At 41.1% G+C, this 19,082-nt stretch overlaps 1 protein-coding gene across 1 annotated transcript in view; it reads right to left on the reverse strand.

Moving 5' to 3' along the window:
- Positions 1-19,082, reverse strand: part of LOC138755409 (astacin-like metalloendopeptidase) — a 91,024-nt gene that overhangs the window by 51,469 nt on the left and 20,473 nt on the right. Inside the window, exons 6-7 of the mRNA XM_069921384.1 lie at positions 11,691-11,872; positions 2,533-2,614 (exon numbers count right to left, since the gene is read on the reverse strand). Coding sequence (XP_069777485.1) covers positions 2,533-2,614; positions 11,691-11,872 — 264 coding nt within the window. The remainder of the gene's footprint in view (positions 1-2,532; positions 2,615-11,690; positions 11,873-19,082) is intronic.

Raw genomic sequence — 19,082 nt, forward strand, 5'->3', positions numbered from 1 at the left:
GGGAGAACGTGGAGAATCAAACCAGAAGGAATAATGTGAAAATCGTTGGTTTGCCAGAAGGTATAGAAGAACAAGATCCTCTTCGTTTCTTTAAAGACTGGATCCCAGAAGTATTAGGGCAAGTATTTTTTTCTGGAGGATTGGTACTGGAAAGAGCTTATAGAGCTCTAAAAAGAACACCCTCAGCTGGTCAACCACCGAGACTGGTAATAATTCAATGTTTGAATTATTTGGACAGAGAAGCAATATTTCAACTAGCAGTGCAAAATGCGAGACAACGACAAACTTCGTTATTGATTCAGAATAGCAGAGTTTTTTAAAAATCCTGATTTGAGTCAAGAGGTCATTCAATGTCGACGTCAATTTAATCCAGTTAAAGAAGTTTTGTGGCGTAAAGGTTATAAGTCTACTTTTTGCTACCCGGCAGTGTTGAAAGTGTTTTATGGAGACTATCAATTTCGTTTTTTTGAGAATGATCATGAAGCAATGATTTTTGCTGATTCATTTCCAGATATAGGAGGACAAAGACGTAGTCCACCATTGTCTCCTAAAGAAAAATCTGGTTGTTCTGGAAATGGAAGAAATGGCAGAAATGGGAAAAATGGGAATGGAAAGAGTTCAACTTCTTCTGAAGTGGGATCTTTGAGATTGGAATCTCTTGGATGAAAAGAGGAATTTTCTTTTTCTTACTCTATTTGTTTTTGTTATTATGATATTTTGATGTTATTCATTGTTTGGTTGGGGAGGGAGAGATTTGCTCTCAGTTCTTTACTAGTCATCAGCCACTGGTGGGTGACCCACACCAAATTTTTGTTTAGGGATTACTACTTTTTGCTAGTTTTTTTTGTGGGGGGGGATTTTCTTTTTTTTTCTTTATTTTTTAAAAAAAATTTTCATTTTAGTTAGCTTTTAATTTGTGATTTTTTTTTCCCGATTGGAAAATAAAAAGGACTAAGGAAAATATACAGGAGCAGTGGAAAGAAAACAAGATGGGAGGATTGAGGTGGGGATATCATATGGGATTGGCCAAACAGGCAGTGGTGAAATACAATGGACAGCGGCAAATGCCAAAGTGAACGAGTGACAAAAACAAATGAGTCAGGTGGAGTCATACAGGGTGGAGATAATTAGAAAGCTGCAGGTGCTGGAATCCTACATGTGCAAAGTTACGAATGCTGGTATAAAAAGAGACCAAATGGAACCAAAGTTTGGAGGTTGGGCAGGGGGTAGAGGAGGGACCATAAAAATCCAGTGGGGATATGGGGTGGGCAGGGAAGAACCAAAGAGGAGAAAAGTTGAAGATGGGCTGGCGGTGGACTATGTAGAGGGTGGGCCAATTCCCGACACTTCCCCACGCAATCGGCAATCCCTGACAACTTCCCACCGCTGTCAACAATCCTGCTTGAGAGCCTGAGGTACCTGCTCCTGCCTGGGAGCCCAAGGACTCACGTCACCTGCAAGTGGTAGGAGATTGCAGGGATTATCCTCAAGCAGAAATTTAGTGACCCTGCTGAAATGGGATTCGAAAGAGAGTGTGGCTCAACCAGGTGAGTGGGGAGAGAGTGGCAGCACAGCTCGGGGATTCGAGTGGGGAGAGGGTGTGGCTCAACCAGACGATTGGGGAGAGAGTGGCAGCACGGTTCAACCTGGCGAGTGGGGAGAGAGTGTGGCTCAACCAGGTGAGTGGGGGTAGAGTGCCAGCGCGGCTCAATCAGGCGAGTGGGGTCAAAGTGGCAGCACAGCTCAACCAGGCGAGTGGGTAGAGAGTGGCAGCATGGCTCAACCTGGCGAGTGGGGTGAAAGTGGCAGCACAGCTCAACATGGCGAGCGGGGAGAGAGTGGCAGCATGGCTCAACTTGGCGAGTGGGGAGAGAGTGTGGCTCAACCAGGTGAGTGGGGAGAGAGTGTAAGCACGGCTCTTCCGGTCGAGTGGGGAGAGAGTGTGGCTCAACCAGGTGAGTGGGAGAGAGTGTGGCTCAGACGGACGAGTGGGGAGAGAGTGCATCCCAGGCGGGTGAGTGTGGAAGGAGCGCAGTATTCAATTCAAATTTTGAGAATGCCGCAATGCAATTTACCACAAAGTTGCAGAAACTCATGTCAAAAAAAATGACAATTTATAAATAAATAGTGCTATCCTTTCCTTCAATGTGTTACCTGTGGACAAATGTCTCCTTCATAAAACTGATTCCCTGCAGCCACACTTGAGTACAGTGGGTAAATATTTTTCAATTTTTTTTCAAAGTTTGACGTCGTATTTCACCCGTAAAACCTTTTGGATATTTGGAATTTTGTTTGATCGGTTTTCAGTTAATCTGAAACCTACTGTATCAGAATATGTATATGGATGGCTTGGGATATCCTGCTTAGACAAGATTTTAGTAGTTGAAAAGAGTACATTTCTATGCTGAAGTCACACATGATGGCAATGTGCATGAACAACCTTAAATTATTCACTGAATTTATCAATCGTCATTTAAAGCTATGTCACAATTGATAATTTTAAAAAAGTGGCAATATAAATTGGCATCTTACCTTCCAAAATGCATAACAGAATTGTAATCATACACTGTCACCAAATTATTGGATTTCTTTACTTTAAAGTTATTCTCTGATCCTGTATAAAAAAAAAGTTCCAAATATTTTCTTTACCACTGTTGCATACATAATGCTTAATATTACCAGATTTTATGATATGATTTCATCAAAATTTCTAATGACATCACTGGGACCATACTACAATCAATATAGACACAACACAAAATTATAATTTATATGAAATTTATTTACTTGTTAGATGGTAGAAGAGAATGTAAGAAATAAAGGTATGCATTCCAAAGAAAAGAAAGCATCTTGTTGTAATCCACAAAATTCACTAGATCTTAGTTACAGTAAAAAATCTCCGGTATCTGGCAATTCTAGGGACTGAAGATACCGGATATGTGAATTTTCAGTTGCCTGAGACATACTCTTACAATACACCTGCATTAAGAATAAACAGTTTAAACGACAAAAGACCACGCAAAATGTAAAGTAATTTGAAAAAAATTAATATTGTAGTCTTTAATTTTATATATATAAAGTTCACTTTAATCAGGTAAATTCCATAAATTTCAAAATTTAAATTTAATTCTCAGTCACCGACACTGTAACAGTGCTGTGCAAACTGCTATGCTAACCATACCATGTAATTATTAACTTCCCCCCAAGTTTACCGATAAAGGTTTTGTAATATACTTAATACTTACTTTGGCTTGGCTTCGCGGACGAAGATTTATGGAGGGGGTAAAAAATATACTTAATAATAGACTAATAAAGATAAAGACTCCTACAAGGCAGGGATGGAGGCACTTTGGGGTGTCACCCCAGCAGCAAACTGCACCTGTCAGCTCTTCATCGTGGGCCGCACCATTTTATTCAAACACAATTGAAACTTTATTCAAACACCTGCTGCAGATGGGGCACAACCACTCTGCTGGCTGAATGTTTGCTCCTATCTTTACCAAGAGGTTGTGTGCTGTTTCGGAAAACATTTTAAACTTTTATTTAAATTTTTATTTATTCTCATTTATTTTAATTTTTAAAATGTATTTATTTCACTATTTTCACTTGTTCCTTGAATTCCAGATACTGGTTATTTACTGTGTTAAGCCAAAAATCCATTTATTTATGAAGCAAGTATTTGTAATGTAGCAGAGTCGGCATTAGAACAAATAAAAAAAGAACCATGCCCTCTCATTGCTTTGTTTGGCTTTTCTCAAGAAGAGGATACTCTTGACTTCAACCCATGAGAAAATTCTAGCTTTTACCTCATTGATAGCTAGATGAGCAATTTTAATAAAATGGAAGGATGATTCCCCACCTACTCATGCTCAGTGATTACATGATATTATGACCTGTTTAAGCTTGGATAAAATTAGATACAACATTAAAGATGGAAAGTTTCAATTTGACAAGATGTGGGGCCCATTCATAGATTACTATCATAATTGGAAGATTTAAGAAGTCTGGATGCTCCGGAGACTCTCTGTCTAGTGTCTGGGGAGGTCACTATTCGATCCATATTTTCTCAGTTTTTACAAGTTAACCTTGGTTAGAGGGAGGGGTGAGATTAGATTTAGTTTTAGTTTTTTTTTTGTTTTCTTTTTTCCTCTATCTTTTTTAAATTAACTTGTTAAATATGGGATTAAATATGTGTCATCGATCATATCATTAAATAAGACAGAATTTACCCTTTGTTTATTTAAAGGGATTGTTTAATTTGTCTTATTTATTTTCTATCTAGAACTAAATTGGCATATATTATGAAAAACAGATAGATGGTTAATTATCATACTGATGATTTAAAGAAATATTGTTAAATAAATAATTATGGATAGGTTTTCAATCTACATATTTAATTTGTTATATATATATATATATGATATGACCTGTTGTTTGTTATATTAGAAGATTTCGTATGTAGGATTTATATTTTACACTCAATAAAGATATAAAAAAAAACAAATCTAATTGAGAGGTATTAGAGTAACTGTAGCCAAGGGCACTGAGTTTTTGGCAGCATCAGACTGGATGGGTGGAGGCACAATGAATACCCCCCCAAATGACACTGACCCTGTAATGTAGTAGTATTAATTGAAACATTAATTTATCACAGATGTTCACAGATTTAAATGAGTGGGGATAAAATGTCAGATTTACATATAATTATAAGGTCTTCCATTAGGATCAATACAGTATATGTAGAAATCAAAACACCTAATACTGGTTCTCTCCGCACAATGGGAATCAAAAGTTTTCAAAGATAAACTAATTTCTGACCATTTCTGCGTTAAACAACACAAATTACAAAATTTGAACATACTTTTCCATTCAATCCATATATGCATTTTAACATTTCCAAATATTATTTGTATACCTACTTTTACCAATCATAGGAACATACAAAATGAATAGAATAGGCCATTATGCCCTTCAAGCCTGACTAGTATTCAAGAGAATATGAGCCAAATATCACATTTCAATACTCCTTTATGGCCAAGAATCTATATTCATTTTAATAACATTTTTAGAAATCTTAGCTTTTTTTTTCTCTTTTGCTCTTTTTACCAGTTTTTTTTTCACTTGGACCTGATTTGTTAGTGCACTTTTATTTGTATGTCTTCTTGACACACTTTGTTTATCTTAACCCAAGTCATTCCCTTGGCTTGTTTACTTTAAAGCTCCTGTTTATTCTATTCTCTAGGCCAAAGTCCTTGCATTTTCTAGCAAGGTGGTGATGGTATTTTAGTTAAATTGCACTAGTAATGCAGAGGCCTAGGCTAAGAATTCAAAGATATTATGTGTTATGAACCTCTGTAACGAGCATCAATAGGCAATGAACCAGTGTTTAACTTTAAAACACTTATTTTGTTTCTTACTCTTAAACTATAGTCTTAACCCTTAAATTCAGCGTTGAAGCATAGGCCTTTGAAATTTGATGCCCAGAATTAATGTTGATGGGAAGTGTGGTGATACACCACTAGCCTACTGCAGGAGGTGACCACTGTACCTGCAGGAAGATCACTGGAGGACAGACAACACATGGCCGCCTGTCAATCAGTTGACCTAAATGGACCAAACCCCACCCAGTCAGCTGCTAATCATCTGCCTGGGATATAAGCCACATCTGGCCCCTCTTGAGGTCAGTTACTTGGGAGCAGAGCACAGCTAGCCCCAGCAGAGACCTTGCAGCTGAATAAAGCCTGTTGTTCAATCTTTGAATCTTGTGTCTGTTTACTGTCACTACAGTGCATCACAGGAAGATTTAAGTTGTGGCTGCTACAGACTCACAAACTCTTCTTGCATTGCCTTTGAAGAAATGTTCATCCACACAAGCTGAAGTCACAACACTCCTAGACCTTTTATAGGAAGACTCTAACTGGGCAGCCTCTATGAAGCTTCAAAGACTCTGGTACCGGTTTCTCCAAGTAACTTCACTGCGAGTCGCACTTAAAAGGAAGCAGTCTCTCCAAGTGACCTCCACAGATAGTCATAATCAAAATGAAGCACTTTGCTTCCCAAAAGGACCCTCCTGGGATAGGTCAAACTACTGAAAAGGCCCAGTCATTCACAGAGCATGCTTTGCTCTGAATTTCACAAAAAAATGGCCCAGATTGGGTAAAAATTACAGATTTACTGTCCTGAAGATCATGAATGAACAAGATGCATCCAGTAGTTTTACATTTAATTTTTAAAATTTAGAAAAGCAGCACAGTTACAGGCCCTTTCGGCCATGAACCCATGCTGCCCAATTACATCCAATTGATCTACACCCCCAGTATGTTTTTTTTGAATGGTGGGATGAAATGAGTACCCAGAGGAAACACACCAGACATTGAGAATGTACAAACTCCTGAAAGGTAGCACTACACTAACCGTGCTTCACTTACTTTAAATGTAATTATGTCATCATTATTAAGACTAGCTTTTTCAGTTCCAGATTGTTATCTAAATAAAAATTCCATGCCTATCATGTATTATGAGCTACCATTTTAGCAAAATTGGATTATCAATGTAAGGGATAGTATGGACAGGAGGGACTGAATGGTCACAGTTAATATTTAACATTTCACACAAGCACCAAGCACAACACAAATCACAGTCCAGTGACAATTTAGAACCACTATGTCACCAGGTGGCTCAACTGGTGACCTTGTATATAGCCCGGTGGGTGGGGGGGGGAAATCCCTTCCCCCTCATTCTGGCCTAGGCTTGTACAGAGGCAAGACCAAGGCCTCAAAGCCTAACTGTATACCAGTCTATTAAAACTAGTGTTTTACCTGCACTCTGCCTCATGTGGTTTGATTCTAGTAGCCTACAATTTAATAGACTGCAAAACATCTCCAGAATGGACACCCCAGTAAACCTCGACTCAGCTGAGACCCGACTCAGGGACCCAGGAACAGAAATGGGCCCTGAGCATGTGCAGCCGAAAACGGACCAGCCAGAAAGCTGCGAGATCGGGATCGAGAGTGATGGGGGAGCCCACCCCACAGTCGTGGTGGATTTCGGAGGGGTCAGAAACACCCTGGGACAGGTAACGAGCGGCAGAGTGCCCTACCTGTTCACAAACTCACCGGGACCAGGATCAGCCGTGCAGCACGCAGGGATCCCAGGGCAAGTAATGAGCAGCAGAGTGCCCTACCTGTTTGCGAACTTACCGGGACCAGGATCAGCTGTGCAGCACGCAGGGATCCCAGGATAAGTAACGAGCAGCAGAGTGCCCTACCTGTTTGCGAACTCACCGGGGCAGCATGCGGGGTACCTGGTGTACGACCAGAAGTCATGCCAGACACGGGTGAAAGGCATACAGCAAGTCGTCTTGCCGATCGCGGTTTACTGGCAGGATCGGGAGGAGAACGGGCTGTTACCCCAGAGCCACCCCCAACTGTCTCCAATTCCCCAGAGGGGATCCGCGTCTCCGCAAGGGTGAGCAACCACGTGTAAGAGGGATCAGGCCCAGCATGCACCTACTCCCCAGCTATCGAACCACAAGCTGAGGCTCAGCTAGGTACTGCAGCCAGAGAAGCTTGAGCTGGATCCCTATCCCCAGGTGGTATAGGTGTTTTTTAAATTACGCAGGGGGAGAGGGTGCATCAGAGGAGGAAATGCTGATGCTACTGCTGGCTCAGCTGGGAGATCGTCCGTACTCATTAATTCAGGATGCCAATCATACCAGGAAGCAACGGACACTCTGCAAAGACATTATAATAGGGGGCACAGTGAGCTGCACTCCAGGCACAGACTCATGACCAGATCGCAGCAAGCTGTGGAGTCTGTTAGAGACTTTATACTCGCACTAAAGGATTTGGCGAGGGCTTGCAATTTTAAGACAGTATCTGCCCAAGAGTACGCAGACGACCTGGTGAGGGACAGAATCGTAGCCGGGGTCAGGTCAACGGAGATAAGACAGAGACTGTTGGAAAAGGGGACAGTGAGGCTAGATGAAGTGGGGACAGTGAGGCTAGATGAGGCTGAAACCATTGCGGAGGCTCTGGAGGACTCTAGGAGGGAGCTAGAGGAGTACATTGAGCCGGACCCGTGGGCCACTTACAGGGGTGAACAAGGGCAACATTCTGCAGCAACTGCCTCATTAGACTCTTCCAAGTGCGTTTTTTGCGGGCAGCTAAAGCACTCCAGCTCAGGAGAAGGACTGCTCGAACTAGGGGCATTATGCAAAAGTATGCAGAAACCTCAAGGCTCCCGCCAAAGCCCTCTCTCACGCAAATGAGAGGCGGGAAAGATCTTATCCTTCCCCCAGAGGCAAGACGAAGCAGAGTGCCATGTGCTGTCAGCCATCTTGGGATGCCGGGCAGAGGACACAGCGACCAGATGACGGCTTTGGTACCGAGTATTACGATCGAGGTTGGGATGAAAGCTCCTATCAGATTGGAGGAAGCGCCAGGCTGGCCTCATTATGACTGAATCAGGTGAGTCCGCATGACCTATTGGATGCGACTGATAGTATTAAGGTTAACGGGGTTACTGTAAATTGTTTGGTAGATAGTGGCAGTACCGAGAGTTTTATAGACCAAGGGTTGGTAGAACACCTCGCATTAAAAACGTACCCCAGTGACCATCAGATCCTAATGGCATCTAACAAACATGTGACTAAGGGCAACCACTTCTGCAGGGTCACTCTGGAGATCCAGGGTATGGCATATGAGGAGTTTAAATTGCTGGTGCTCCCACGCCTCTGTGCACCAGTGCTGCTGGGGTTGGATTTTCAGTGCCAACTGAAAAGCATCGCAATGGTGCATGATGGGCCGCTTCCCCCATTAATCCTTAGAAGGAAGCGTTACTGCAACCTCACGGCCCTGAACATAGAGCCCCCCCCCCTTATTCATACACCTTATGCCTGACTGCACCCCGGTGGCCACCAAGAGCAGGAGTAACAGCCTAAAAAACAGGGAGTTTATCGATGCAGAAGTCCGTAGACTTCTGCAGAACATTATAGAAAAGAGTTCCAGCCTCTGGAGTGCACAAGTAGTGGTAGTGAAGTCCAGGGAGAAGAAGCCTGTGGTTGAGACTACAGTCAAAATTCATGCAGCTGAATGCATACCCGCTTCCGCGTATCGCAGATATGGTCAACAGCATTGCTCAGTACAAAGTGTTCTCCACTATCGATCTCAAGGCAGCGTACCACCAGTTGCCCATTAGAAAAGGCAATAGGATATACACAGCATTTGAAGCGAATGGCAGGTTGTACCAGTTCCTCCGCCTCCCCTTTGGTATCACCAACGGGGTATCCCTGTTCCAGCGGGAGATGGACCGCATAGTGGACGAGTACCACTTAAAGGCGGTGTTCCCATACCTGGACAATGTTACGATCTGCGGCCACTATCAAGCTGACCATGTTACTAACCTTCAACGTTTTCATCAGGCAGCAAAGGACCACAATCTAACGTACAATAAGGATAAATGTGTCTTTAGCACCAGGAAGTTAGCGATCCTGGGCTACATGGTGCAAAACGGGGAAATCAGCCCGGACCCGGCCCGCATGCGCCCGCTGCTAGACCTTCCCATCCCTCATTCTCAAAAGACATTAAAGAGGTGTCTGGGGCTGTTTGCATACTATGCGCAGTGGGTCCCCAATTACGCCGACAGGGCCCGCCCACTCATAAACGCCTCAACTTTTCCCCTGAGCCTTGCTGCTATCAAAGCCTTCAAAGAAATAAGGGATCTGATCGTGAAGGCAACCCTGCGATCCATTGATGAGACGGTCCCTTTTCAGGTAGAGACCGATGCCTCAGACATGGCGTTGGCTGCCATCCTGAATCAAGATGGGCGGCCGGTGGCCTTTTTCTCATGCACCCTTCAGGGGTCTGAGGTAAGACACTCAGCAGTGGAGAAGGAGGTCCAGGCCATTGTGGAAACAATGTGGCTCTGGAGACATTTTCTGACCTGTAAACGCTTCACCCTTGTCACAGACCAACGATCTGTGGCATTCATGTTCGATAACAAGAACAGGGGGAAGATAAAGAATGATGAAATCTTGTGCTGGAGGATAGAATTGTTGAGTACACCTACAACATCCTATACCATCCGGGGAGGCTCAATGAGCCCTCAGACGCATTGTCCAGGAGCACTTGTGCGGCCCTAATCACATGTCCCAGCTGCAGAGCTTGCACAACAAGCTGGGCCACCGGGAGTCGTGAGGCTCTTCCATTTTGTCAGGACCCAAAACCTCCCGATCTCAGTGGAGGACGTACGGACGGTAATCAAGGGTTGCCCCATCTGTGCGGAGTGTAAACCGCAGTTCCACCGGCCAGACAGCGTCCTCTTAATAAAAGCTACCAGGTTTTGTGACCAGCTTAGCCTTAACTTCAACGGCCCGCTCCCGTCCTACAACAGGAACATCTATTTCCTAAACGCTATCGACGAGTACTCACGGTTCCCCTTTGCTATCCCATGTCCCGATGTCACCGCAGCCACAGTAATAAAGTGCCTGCAATCTATATTCAGTTTGTGTGGGTACCCTAGCTATATACATACGGATAGGGGTGCTGCCTTTATGAGCACCGAGGTCCAACAGTACCTCAGGGATAGAGGCATTGCGACCAGTCGCACTGGCAGGTAGAAAGAGAGAATGCCACCATCTGGAAGATGGTTCTGCGAACTCTCAAAGCAAAGGACCTACCAGTAGCAAGATGGCAAGACATGTTACTGGAGGCTCTGCACTCCATACGCCCTTTATTGTGTACTGCCACTAACGTGACACCACATGACCGTATCTTTTCTTTCCTGAGGAAAGCCGCGACAGGCACCGTGCTGTCTAGATGGCTGATGTTGCCGGGACTGGCCCTCCTCTGCAAGCATTGCAGACGCCACAGAACAGACCCGCTACTGGAGCCTGTGGAAGTGAGGCATGTGAACCCTCACTACGCCTACGTTGGGTTCGAGGGTGGACGGGAAGACTCGGTGGCCACCAGGGACCTCACACCAGCAGGAGATGTGGGCGGCGCAGAAGAACTACAGACCCTTACAGATCAGCAGGATGGGACAGCAGACGACACAGGAGCATCACAGGCTCCAGAGGATCAGGAGGAAGGAACCACGGTCAATGCGGGAGGGTTGCAGACCCCCATGGAGCAGTATGAAGAGCGGCAGACAGACAGACCCCCACGGGCAGGAAGCCCTGCACCCACATACCATCCCTCACTCAGGGCCAAGACCCCCAGGCCCTGGCACCCCCCACCTGCCCTGTCCTGGCCTCCCGAAGGTCCAGAAGGAAGAGGAAACTGCATCAAATACTGGACTTATGAACGGGTGCAAAGAGACAGAGGGGGTGGAGGGGGGAGGGTCAGTCACAATTTTTTATGGGGGGGGCGAATGTGGTGGTATGTCATGCATGATGTCATTACACCACTAGGTCACCAGATGGCTCACCTGGTGACTTTGTATATAAGCCCGGGTTGGGGGGGGGGGGGATCCCTCCCCCCCCTCATTCTGGCCAAGGCTTGTACAGAGGCAAGACGAAGGCCTCAAAGCCTAGCTGTCTACCAGTCTATTAAAACTAATTTTTTACCTGCACTCTGCCTCGGGTGGTTTGATGCTAGTAGCCTACATATATATCTTTGGAAAGCACATGCTCAGTGTTCTATACTTCAGTAATGGGACTTAGTGCTTTGTATTTCTAAAAAAAATCTTACCTTTTGCAACATTCTCCATTTTGATTTCCACGTGGTTATCACGATCTGTTCGAGAATTTTCATGATAAAAACCAAGCACATGCATAATTTGATGCTGTATTATACCAACATCCATGCAATAAGGTTTTTGCAGTGATATTTCTTCTGCTGCTTGTTTTCCTGGTCCTACATATGACCAGCATCTCGGAAAAAAAAGTTTAACAGTTATTTTCTGACCAAAATACTTTCACTTAGAAGATAGAATCTATAGTACAGTCCTTTGGCCCATAGTGCCAACCTTATAACTTACTCCAACAGCTGTCTAGAATTTCCCTACTGTAAAACCCTCCATTTTTCTCAGTTCCATGTATCTATCAAATACTCTTAAAATATCACATTGTATCTGCTTCCACCACTGCTGCCACCAGCCCACACTCTCTGTGGAAAAAAACGTATCCCTTACATACAAATACCAGAGGACATCTGTATAAGATTTAGGGGAGCCATCAGAGGTAGGTTTCTTATTACAAAGAGCATAGTGGGTGCCTGCAATGCATTGTCAGGGATTGTGGTGGTGGTGGCTGATTCAATAGGGACATTTAAAAGACTCTTAGACAGGCACATGGTTGCGAAAACAATTGTGGGTTACAGGAATAAGGTAGGGAAGGTTTAAATTGTTGAGTAAGTTTATATAGGTCAGCACAACATCATGGACCAAAGGGCCTGCACTGTGCTGTAATGTTCTATGTCCTACATGCCCCCTGACCTTGCTCCAAAACACCTTAAATCTACTAACTAGCAATTTCAGCCCTTGGAATAAGCTCTGGCCATCCACATTTAATGTCTCTCATCACCTTATGTACCTCTATCTGCTCACCCTTAGACCAGGTGTACTTAACCTATCATGAAGCATGATCTGCAATCCAGGCAACATTTTTGTAAATCTCTATGCACCTCTTTATACTATCTACATAATTCCTGTAGTGAGGTGAGCAGAACTGGACACAATATTCTAAGAAGGGTCTAACCAAGGTCTTATATAGCTGCAATATCATCTCATGGCTCATAATCTCATTCCATAATTAAAGAAGCCAACACACCATTCACCTTCTTAACATTATCAACATGTGCAGCAACTTTAAGTGTCTTGTGGACACTGACTCCAACATCTCTAAGTTCTTCAACACTGCTCAGTCTCCTCTTACCAAAATGAACCACTTCACACTTTTCTGGGTAAACTCCATCTGCCACTTCTAAGCTCAGCTCTGCATTCTATTAATACCCCTCAGTAACCTTTGGCAACCTTGCAGACTACCCTCAACACCACTAAGCTTCGGGTCATCTGGAAATTTAGTAACCCACACTTCAACTTCCTGATCATTTATAAAAATCAAAGAGAACAGATTCCTGTAGAACATCACTAGTCACTGACCTCCATGCAGAGTACAAACCATCTACAATCACCCACTGCCTTCTGTGGGCCAAGCCAATTCTGTATCCACAAAGCAAGAATCTTTTACCTCCTTAATTTCTGAAAAAGATTTACATGGCAAAATTTATCACGTTGCTGACTGAAATTCATATGTACTACATCTACCACTTTATCTTTATCAACGTTCAAAGTTTTATCTTCCACGAATTCAGTCAGGCTTGTGAGATGCGACCTACCCCTGATGAAGCCATGCTGATTATCCCAATTCAGATTGTGCCTCTTTAAATGCATGTAAATCTGGTCTCAGGATCTTCCCCAACAGCTTGAACATTGCTGAAGTAAGGCTCACCAGTCTATAGTTTCCTGGGTTTTCTCTGCACCATTTCTTGAACAGGGGAACAGCATTTGCAACCTTCCACTCTTCCAGTACCTCTCCTATCCTCAGTGAAGATGCGAAGATCATTGCAAATGGCTCAGCAATCTCCTCCCTTGCTTCCCATAGTAGTCTTGGGTAGCTCTCATCTGATCCTAGCAACTATCCAACTTCATGCTTTTCCAAAGCTTCAACACAACTTATTTCTTAATATCAATATGCGTTACAGTTCACTTTAAGTCGTCCTCACAATTGCCACAGTCCTTTCCTGCAGTGAAATCTAAAGCAAAGTATTCATTAAGAACCTTTGCTACCTTCTGTCATTCCATACACACATTTTCATCATCATCCCCGATGGGTCCTACTCTTTCACAACTCATCTTGTTCTTCACTTACAGCATGCCATGCAGTTTTCCTTAATCCTGTTCACCAAGGCCTTCTCATGGCCCCTTTTTGCTTGCCTAAGCTCTTTCCTGACAAACTTGTCATTCCGTAGAGTCAATAGACAAAAGTGTCGGAGAAACAGCAAGTCACACAGCGTTCAGAGGGAGCAAAGATATATAAACAAGGTGTGAGCAAAAAGCATGCAGGCGTCTGAATAAAAAGGTTGGGAGAAGAGAAAAGAAGGGGCTGGGGAAGCACAGGCCAATAAGCAAAAAGTCATAGGCAGCAATAGATGGGAGGGCAAAAGAGAACAAAGCTGGGAAGTGATGGGGAGAAGATAGCTCTCTGATTGGAGAGGGAAAGGGGTGGAGAGCTGGAGGGTCAGGGAAAGAGAGATGGGGAGAAGAAGTCAATGTCATTTGGTTGGAGAGTGCTCAGACAGCATGACTTATTGTGCCAATTTAAGGTGGCCTCAGTTTGGCAGTGCATGAGGCATACGGGGCATCTGTGCCCCATTCCCACACCGACATGTCTATCCAAGGTAGACCTGCTGCTGTAACTTTTCCCTAGTAGGTCCCCAACACCCCCTCACCACCACCCCCCCCAACAGTATCCAAAATGGTTAATGTTACTGAGGAGAATGGCCACAGGGGTACTCTGCAGATTCCCTATACTTTTTGCCTCTCCTGACAGTCACCCATCTACCTGCTTTCTGCCTCCTCAGTGTGACTACTTCCCTATAACCCTTGTCTATCACTTCTCTGTCTCCCAAATTTAATTTAAATTTAAGTTTACCATATTGACACTCTATCAATTCTCCCAACTCCTTATACTTGTAAGATATTGTGCCAAATCGAATGGAGATCCTGTAGTGAGCACAACAAGTTTTTTAAAAATTTTTTTATTTTTCACACCATAAACCACATTGACCATGATACATACATTTTCCTTTTCAAATATATACAATGTCATTTTCTCCCCCCCCTCCCTCCTCCCATCCCACCCTCCCTACCTCCTCCCCATCCATTTAAAGTACACAATCTAAGATACATTAAACCAGTCAAACAATGTTGTCATTCAATAAAAATAAACAAGAAATTCCACTGAGTCAATTCTTTTCATTTCCTTCCCCTTTCGTTAATTTAGGTAGTGAATGTCCCCGGTAGGTTTTCTCTATTGTGTTTCATGTAAGGCTCCCATATTTGTTCAAATATTTCAATATTATTTCTTAAACTATATGTTATTTTTTCTAATGGAATACATTTATTCATTTCTATATACCATTGTTGTATTTTCAAATTATCTTCCAATTTCCAGGTTAACATAATACATTTTTTTGCTACGGCTAGAGCTATCTTAACAAATCTTTTTTGTGCACCATCCAAATCAATTCCAAATTCTTTATTTTTTTATGTTACTTAGGAGGAAGATCTCTGGATTTTTTGGTATATTGTTTTCTGTAATTTTATTTAATATTTGGTTTAGATCTTCCCAAAATTTTTCTACTTTCTCACATGTCCAGATTGCATGAATTGTTGTTCCCATTTCTTTTTTACATCGAAAACATCCATCAGATACTGTTGGGACCCATTTATTTAACTTGTGAGGTGTAATGTATAGCCTGTGTATCCAGTTATATTGTATCATACGTAACCTCGTATTTATTGTATTTCTCATTGTTCCAGAACATAACTTCTCCCATGTTTCCTTTTTTATCTTTATATTTAAATCTTGTTCCCATTTTTGTTTAGTTTTACCATTTGTTTCCTCATTCTCCTTTTCTTGCAGTTTAATGTACATATTTGTTATAAATCTTTTGATTATCATTGTATCTGTAATCACATATTCAAAGTTACTTCCCTCTGGTAACCTCAGACTGCTTCCTAATTTGTCCTTCAAGTAGGATCTCAATTGGTAATATGCCAGCACTGTATCTTGAGTTATATTGTATTTTTCTTTCATTTGTTCAAAGGATAATAATCTATTTCCTGAAAAACAAATTTCTATTCTTTTGATCCCTATTTTCTCCCATTCTCTAAAGGAAAGGTTATCTATTGTAAAAGGGAGTAACTTATTTTGCGTCAATATTAGTTTTGGTAATTGGTAATTTGTTTTATTCTTTTCTACATGAAACTTTTTCCAAATATTGAGTAGACGATGTAATACTGGAGAACTCCTACGTTGTACCAATTTTTCATCCCATTTATATGTGTTCAGGTATCTTTTCCCCTATTTTATCTAATTCTAATCTAGTCCAATCTGGCTTTTCCCTTGTTTGATAAAAATCTGATAGGTATCTTAATTGTGCGGCTCTATAATAATTTTTAAAGTTTGGCAGTTGTAAGCCTCCTTGTTTATACCATTCTGTTAATTTATCTAGTGCTATCCTCGGTTTCCCCCCTTTCCATAAAAATTTCCTTATTATTTTCTTTAACTCCTTGAAGAATTTCTCTGTCAATTGTATTGTCAATGCCTGAAATAGGTATAATATCCTTGGGAAAATGTTCATTTTAATACAGTTTATCCTTCCTATTAGTGTTAATGGTAAATCCTTCCAATGCTCTAAATCGTCCTGTAATTTTTTTCATTAGTGGATAATAATTGAGTTTATATAGATGGCCGAGATTTTTATATATTTGTATACCTAGGTATCTTATTGCTTGCATTTGCCATCTGACTGGTGATTCCTTCTTAAATTTTGAGAAATCTGCATTATTCATTGGCATTGCTTCACTTTTATTTACGTTAATCTTGTAACCCAACACTTCTCCATATTCCTTCAATTTCTTATATAATTCTTTTATTGGGTTCTGTTAAGTATACTATAACATCATCCGCAAATAAACTGATTTTATATTCCTTGTCTTTTATTTTTATCCCTTTTATATTATTTTCTGTTCTTATCAATTCTGCTAGTGGTTCTATAGCTAATGCGAACAATAAGGGTGATAGTGGGCATCCTTGCCGTGTTGACCTGCTTAAGTTAAATTGCTTTGATATATATCCATTTACTGTCACTTTCGCCAATGGCCCCTTATATAATGCTTTAATCCAATTAATATACTTCTCTGGTAAATTGAATTTTTGCAAATTCTACTCTGTCAAAGGCCTTCTCTGCGTCTAAAGCAACTGCTACTGTTGGCGCTTTACTCCCTTCTACTGCATGAATTAAGTTAATAAATTTACAAATATTGTCTGTTGTGCGTCTTTTTTTAATAAATCCAGTTTGGTCTAGATTTACCATTTTAGGTACATACTCTGCTAATCTGTTTGCTAATAGTTTAGCTATTATCTTATAATCTATGTTAAGAAATGATATTGGTCTATATGACGCTGGTGCGAGTGGATCTTTCCCTTGCTTTAGTATTACTGTAATTATTGCTGTTTTACATGAATCTGGTAAGCTTTGTGTTTTATCAATCTGGTTGATTACTTCCAGGAGGGGAGGAATTAATAAATCTTTAAATGTTTTATAGAATTCTATTGGGAATCCATCCTCTCCTGGTGTTTTATTATTTGGTAATTTTTTTATTATCTCTTGTATTTCTACTATTTCAAATGGTTCTGTTAATTTATTTTGTTCCTCTATTTGTAATTTTGGTAGTTCAATTTTAGTTAAAATTTCATCTATTTTCCCTTCTTTCCCTTAGTTTTCAGTTCGGTATAATTGTTCATAGAATTCTCTAAAGTTTTCCTTAATTTCTTTTGGATTATATGTAATTTGTTTGTCTTTTTTCCTTGATGCCAATACCATTTTCTTAGCTTGTTCTGTCTTAAGCTGCCATGCTAGGATTTTGTGCGTTTTTTCCTCTAATTCATAATATTTCTGTTTTGTCTTCATTATGTTCTTCTCCACCTTATAAGTTTGTAGTGTTTCATATTTTATTTTTTTTACCCGCCAATTCTCTTCTTTTAGTTGTATCTTCCTTCATTGCTAATTCTTTTTCTACATTTACTATTTCCCTTTCCAACTGCTCTGTTTCCTGATTATAGTCCTTCTTCATCTTGGTTACATGACTTATTATTTGCTCTCTAATGAACGCTTTCATTGCATCCCATAGTATGAACTTATCTTTCACTGATTCCGTATTTATTTCAAAGTACATTTTAATTTGTCTTTCAATGAATTCTCTAAAATCCTGCCTTTTAAGTAGCATGGAGTTTAATCTCCATCTATACATTCTTGGAGGGATGTCCTCTAACTCTATTGTCAATATCAAGGGTGAATGGTCCGATAATATTCTAGCTTTATATTCTGTCTTTCTTACTCTATCTTGCATACGAGCTGATAACAAAAATAGGTCTATTCTTGAGTATGTTTTTTGTCTACCCGAGTAATATGAATATTCCTTTTCATTTGGGTGTTGCTTCCTCCATATATCTTCCATTGATTTAATTATAAATTTGGTTACTTTGATTTTTCTGTTAATTTTTTTCCCAGTTTTGTCCATATTTGAATCCAAATTCAGGTTGAAATCCCCTCCTATTAATATGTTCCCTTGCGTATCTGCTATCTTCAAAAAAATATCTGGCATCAACTTTTGATCTTCTTCGTTATGTGAATGTACATTGAGTAGATTCCAAAACTCCGAATATATCTGACATTTTATCATTACATATCTCCCTGCTGGATCTATTATTTCCTCTTCTATTTTAATTGGCACATTTTTACTAATTAATATAGCTACTCCTCTTGCTTTTGAATTATACGACGCTGCTGTTACGTGTCCTACCCAATTTCTCTTTAATTTCTTGTGCTCCAATTCAGTTAAATGTGTTTCTTGCACAAATGCTATATCAATTTTTTCTTTTTTCAGTAAATTTAGCAGTTTCTTCCTTTTAATTTGGTTATGTATTCCATTAATATTTAAAGTCATATAGTTCAGCGTAGCCATTTCATACTTTGTTTATCTTCCCTTTCCGTTTCTCCATCATCACCTTTCCTTCTTATCCATTTCTGCTTTTTTGTTTTAAACACTTTATAAGACAACATTTCTAAAACATCAAACATTTTCCTTATTCTCCTATTTGAAACTTCTTTAACCCCATTCTCCCCTCCCCCTCCTGAGTTGCCCTTTATCCCTTGTCGGGCAACCACATCTCCCCTCTCCATTTGGATTTGCGAATTCACTCGCAAACGTCAACTGATTTTGTAGTGACTGTAACTCCTCCTCACCCAGCCCCCCCAGAAAAGATTTCAATTTTCATATGTAACAAAGGTCAC

Source organism: Narcine bancroftii, chromosome 1 (assembly GCF_036971445.1).
Source record: "Narcine bancroftii isolate sNarBan1 chromosome 1, sNarBan1.hap1, whole genome shotgun sequence".
In the NCBI taxonomy this organism is placed as follows: Eukaryota; Metazoa; Chordata; class Chondrichthyes; order Torpediniformes; family Narcinidae; genus Narcine; species Narcine bancroftii.